At 33.1% G+C, this 6,284-nt stretch overlaps 1 protein-coding gene across 1 annotated transcript in view; it reads right to left on the bottom strand.

Moving 5' to 3' along the window:
• LOC106458410 (nuclear receptor-binding protein-like) overlaps nucleotides 1-6,284 on the bottom strand; it is a 37,271-nt gene that overhangs the window by 22,588 nt on the left and 8,399 nt on the right. The window contains exons 3-4 of the mRNA XM_013917924.2: nucleotides 4,546-4,737; nucleotides 1,797-1,837 (exon numbers count right to left, since the gene is read on the bottom strand). Of these exons, the coding sequence (XP_013773378.1) occupies nucleotides 1,797-1,837; nucleotides 4,546-4,737 (233 nt within the window). The remainder of the gene's footprint in view (nucleotides 1-1,796; nucleotides 1,838-4,545; nucleotides 4,738-6,284) is intronic.

A 6,284-nucleotide genomic window follows, 5' to 3' on the forward strand; every position in this document is an offset into this window, starting at 1 on the left:
GAATAATGTATAGTTCTAAAATTTGAATTATAATCTACAATTTAATACCAAACTTATGACATAAATTAATGAAATAGTAGCTCAATAAAATTTTGAATGCAAGTCAACAAACAAGATAACATGGCCTTTCACCCATCTCAAAAGTGCTAAAATGGAATAAAATTAACAAAGCTTATAAGTCAGTGATCAAATTTTCAAATAAATTTAATAAAAAGGCAGTTAAGATGGAAGCCCAGTACAAACAATATATTATTTCATTCCTTGTTCTTGAGATTGTGCTTAGACTGGTCAACACAATCTCATTAAATTAAAGGAACACTGTCATTGGATGGAAGTTGAAAATTGACTTTAGTGTTACATGTTCATACAACTAATCACAAAGTTAATTTCAATCTATAAAAAACCCTTGGTAAATAAAAATTTTATTATCAACACAAGAGAGCCAATAGAAATACTTGAAAACAGATAAAAATACAACAACTCAACAATGAAATGGGATTTGAAGTACCTATTTTCTAATTAGTTGGTGGACATTGATTATTCAGCTGCAGTTTAAATCTAAATGTACAAGACATTATAGCTATAGATATCTATACATATGGCGCGAAAAAAGCTTTACTCCATCACTTGGGAATGACAAGCTTGGTCTGTCAAAACTAATCAATTTTTGTTTTGTTAATTGTTTAATCTATTGTGCATTATCATGCTGGTGTGTTGTTATTAATATTATTTAAAAGCAAATATATTACATACAATTTTTAACAGACTTCACAAGCTTTAATATAATTTAAAATCCTTGACTTTATTCATTTGTTAAAAATAATCTTATCATTTTTGAAACTTTAACCAAAACAGTTCTTAACAACTGAATAATCATGTAAATTTCAGATATATATATTTCACGAAATTAAGACGAAATCGGTAACTTTTAAAAACTTATCTCTAAAATTAGTACAATGAGCTAATTAACTAGAACATGAACCTAACTACAACAGAAAACAAACCAGAGAGACTGAGTATGTTTGGAAAGTGGACTTTCCCTTTATCAGGAGTAAACAGCATTTATTTATTTATTTTTTTTGGGGGGGGGGATTTACTATTGATAAATGAAAGTCTATTTTCCAAAAGTACTTGAATTATTGGGTTTCTTTTTGATACTAACAATTTTCTATTGATCCTACATCCATAGGATATCACAAGTAAACTTAACTGCAAGTCATTTTGGTATACATTTAAGAAATATACATATAAAATACATTGGTTGAGTGACATACAGTAATTACTTTTCAATGCATGATTTCAATACATATGCAGCATAAATTAACCCTCTTTTAATTTAATGGTATACCCTCTAGATCCTATTAAATATATACAAGATTCCAAGCCATTGGCAGCCAAAATATCCTGTCTGACTTGAAAATATCCAGTAGGAATTACCTCATGAAACTGACTTATGTTATCAAAAAATTGTAAATGTACAGATATAAGAATTCTAATTATCCATGAACATGTGTGTATATATACATATATATATATATAATGAAAGGTTACATATACTATATTAGAAACAATTTAACTAGAGCATGAAATACATGCACTATTTTGTATTTTAATGTCATTTTTCACACTTATGTGACAATGCTATGCTACACAATTTGGATTTCATGGTAACAACTGTTACACATGAAAGTTCAAGATAAACTACTTCATAAGCGTTATATATAAAAACCAGGTCATAAGAGCTGACATTGTTATAGTTAAATTTATTTAAACACTAAATATAAACATTACCTTACCTCAGTGCTGACAGTATCTGCATACACCATCGTTTCCATGCCTGCAGAAATTGAAACAAAGACTATATTTATAAACTTACTTGCCAGAACTACATATGTTAAAAACACTAGTACACAGACTGTTAACATCGTACATCTTTCATACTTTTCCTCACTCTATTTTCTCAATCATCTAATGTATTTGTTCAGGAGGCACAAAGCCACACATTGCAGGTAAAGTATGATTTATATTTTTACTAATATGAAAGTCTGTCTCAATATAATGTTAAAAGCAGTAAATCTAAACCTTATTCAGAAACAAGAGTTCAATCTATGAATTTCCAACTATCATTCATAGTCAAATACACTATCCTACCAAAAGTCATGGGACACACCTCTGATAGCAGGAAAATGGGTGTGATGGTGAAATGTGGAAATAGTTTGGCCTATAAAGGTGATCAGTGGTTCACTCAGAGGTCATTTTGAGCTTGTATGCACAAAAAGAGCTAACAGAGTTTAAGAGGGGAAGGATAGTTGGATGTCATTTGGGGAAAATGTCTGTACGTGCTACTGCACAACAGTCAAACACTTCCAGGTCAACAATTGGCAATGTGCTGTAGAAATAAAAGTCTACAGGAAACAATGAGCCCAAGAAATGACTAGGTAGGCGTAAAATACTGACTGACAGGAGCCGATGCACCTTGAGAAGGCTGGTTACTTCATCTCGCCATCAGACCCAAGAGAATCTGTGTTTGGAGATGCGAGCAGCCACAGGCAATCCTATAAGTGTTTCCACAACACGTCGAGAGCTGCATGCCATACTTTTCATGGAAGAACTGCAGCCCATGAGCCATTGATAACAAAAACAAATGCACACGATCAATTGGCATGGGGCAAGGCACACCAAATCTGGACCATGACTCAATGGAAATTGGTCCTGTGGAGCTATGAGTCATGCTACATGCTCTTCCAGTCTGATGGACGTGTTTGGGTATGGAGTATGCCTGGAAGACGCTTATCACCTGAGTATGTTGTCCCAACAGTGAAGTTTGGAGGTGGAGGTATCATGGTCTGGGGGTGCTTCTGGTGGTATGGACTAGGCCCACTGGTCACATTGCATGGATCCATGAATGCTGAGTCCTACGCTAATGTTCTGAACAATTCTGTGTGTCCTACATTGTGGCAGTTTTATGGTACCGGTCCTTACACCTTCCAACATGATAATGCTCCATGTCACAAAGCAAGGATTGTGAACGCGTAGTTTGAAAATAATAACATTGGAACACTACAGTGGCCAGCACAGAGCCCCAACCTGAATCCGATAGAACATCTTTGGAATGAACTGGAACACAAAATTAGGGCAAGGCCAAGACGGCCTTCTTCAGTTGTGGAGCTTACTAATGCTTTAAAAGAGGAGTGGAGCACAATACCACCAGCTTGCTACCAGAAATTAGTTGACAGTTTTTCACTACGCATTGAAGCAGTCATTAAGGCCAAAGGCGGGCCAACACATTATTAATTTCTTCGAATAAAGACGTGTTTTATTCATAACTACCCATGTCCCATGACTTTTGGTATGAGATTGTATATGAAATTCCAGAGATTTGTTGACCCCAAGCAGTTTTAAGTTTATGCTTTCAGATATTTAATGTAAGGTAATGCATAATTACATCTTTCCAAGAATTACTGGGCAACTCATAACAAGAGAAAATTCATATCGAAGTTTATATTTAGCTAAACTCAATGAAAAGTACTAACACCTGCCACAGGGAAAAACCAGTGAGTTAGGCTTAGCAAAATGAAAGACCATCACGATCAGCTTAATCAGTTTACTTAGTGAATTAACAGTGTGATTTATGCACATTCTTAAGTTAAGAAATACCAAGTCACAAAATACAAGTTGTTTCCCAAAAATTATTCAAGTTGGAAATACTAAAAAAAACATCCCAATCAGGAAAAGTGAATAATGAATACCCTGAGTGGAGAAAAAAGATTTTTATTAATAATTGTATCTTAGCATACATATGGTTAAGAATGTCAATTCCTTTTTAGCTATGTCTATAGGACTTTTAGTATATTATTTACATATACACTGTAAATGTAAGTAATGTTTTGAGTTTCTATTTATAACACAAGTAGTAAAATGTTTTTTGAAAATTTAAACAGAATTGATAAAAACACTACAATTAGAAATATATTAGTTATACATAAGTATACTCATCAATAACATACATATAAAAGATACTTTATAAAGATAATTAAGCTTAAATAGTGTCCATAATCTATAGAGCACGTAATAAAGTTTGACTAACTTACAAGATTTAAATTCCGCCTAACCCATTTATCAAACAATGATGGAAATATGCCATATGCTACAAGTACATGTAAATGCATGCAGTGCTCGAAGTGGAGAGTAACGCGGGGGGACTCATAACCACACTTCTCTAAGTTGGCATTTCATACCCTCATTTCTTGTACATCTTTATTAAGAATTCCAAACAATGAAAAACACTATCACAATTTTATGCATGACCATACCCCCCACTTTGAGCACTGAGTACATGTACTTCAAATTTGTTTAGGTTATCAAAAACAGTGTATAAAAATACATACACACACTATCTGAACTCAGTAAAATGACAGCAATGAAATGCAAAAATATAGGGGTACTTTAAAGGAAGAACCATTAGTTTCACGACTATGGAAAAAAAAATATGTTGAAACCATCTTTTTGACATATTGTACTAAATCTATTGTAAAAACTATTTACCTGCAAAGGTAACTTAATGACATTCCATTTTGTTTTCTTTAGTAACTGTTTCAAAGACCCACTCGACATGTATTCTGTTATGAAAATTACTCGTGGTTTTTCTACATCTTTATCCATCCAGTAACGGTGAAACTTCACAATATTTGGGTGTTCCAATTGCGTAAGATTGTCAAAAACTTGACGAACTTTTTCCTGCACAAAAAGAATATGATAGTTTTATTTTCCTACCAAACATCAAAAAATATGCACCATTTTGAACTTAATTCCCATAAATATTCTGAATCAAAATCCTAGCAATGTTTTTATAAGGTCATATGCATAGGAGTTTTCTTAAACTTAGAAGACAAAATTAATTCCACAGATTTCGATTTACAACACACCCTTTTATTTTGTTTTAATATATAAATAAGTAATTAACACCAAATTTTATCCATATTGAACAATATTTAGAGGTTGCTTAAGGTAGTTGAAATTTTATCTTTTAGCTCACATTGTATCTGCATATTCTGTAACGTTACAGAATATTCTAAATAATTCTGGAAGGTTCTAGATCATTTTGGAATTTTCTAGCAAAGTGTTATGGAATATTGTGGCATATTCTTGAATATTCCACAGTATTTCACATAATTCAGAATGTTCAAGAATATTCCATATATAAGTAATCCATGCTAGCACTATTTACTTCTAGAATGTTCTGTATGACACGACAAAAGTTTCTAGAATTTCTGAGAGAATATTTCAGCAATTAAGCAGATTCTTCTCTATCATTTCAGATGATACTTTAAAGGTGTATTATTGCAAATGAATACTGCAACAAGAAAATAGCCTACACTTTGGCTGCTCTGTTCAAAAGAAATTGAACTAACTGGAAGCAAACTACCTTCAAATTAGCAAGTGCCGTGTCTGTTTTTCTCTCATTACAAAACATTAAAGAAGAAAGTTTGAAAACTCAAAGGTTCTGATCAAGGAGGCTGCAGCTTCTTGGAATAAGGCTCAAACTCCAATTTATTTAGAACATCATGCCATTCTCAAACTGGAGAAGCCTTTTTAAAATGAGCAAAGCTAAAGAAAAATTTAAAAAGGAAAACTGACACATAGTCAGATAGTAAAACATTTTGTAAATAATCTGGATGACATTTTTCACATTGCATATAGGGATTCTTTGATTCTGTTCAAGATCCCAGAAAACAAGGACTTTCTTCTTACTCAGAGGGAAAGAGGATGTTATGGGTGCATGAGCCAGACAGATAAGGTTCTTTCTTTAAAGAAATAAAGGGCTGAGAAAAAAGAGAGACAAGTATGAATAGGAAATGGTGCCCAGGCAGAAACAGCAGATCTTGAATGAAGCTGTCACTTGTTGGGAATCATCCCACAGCATTAATGATGAGGTTGGTGGATACAGTACCAATAAAAGTGAAGAGCAATTGGAGAACTATTATCTTCTAAACATGAAAAGAGGGCAATAAGAAATATTATTACTCCCAATTTAACAGCAGCTATGGACAGAACCAAGATGATAACAGAAAGGCAAGATTTGTCCATACTGCCACAGCTCACAGCCTTGATCATGATGTGCAGAAGTTAACCATCAACAGTTCCTTGATCCTTGACATCATTTCTGTGTAGATCTTGTCAAAAACGTAACCCAATGATGACCGGTTACTAACTTTCTGAGTAGCCATTGCAAGTCTTGCTATATTTCATTCCAACAATAAAACTAGTGGATGAAACTGTTTGAA

The sequence above is a fragment of the Limulus polyphemus genome, unplaced genomic scaffold (assembly GCF_000517525.1).
Source record: "Limulus polyphemus unplaced genomic scaffold, Limulus_polyphemus-2.1.2 Scaffold458, whole genome shotgun sequence".
Classification (NCBI taxonomy): domain Eukaryota; kingdom Metazoa; phylum Arthropoda; class Merostomata; order Xiphosura; family Limulidae; genus Limulus; species Limulus polyphemus.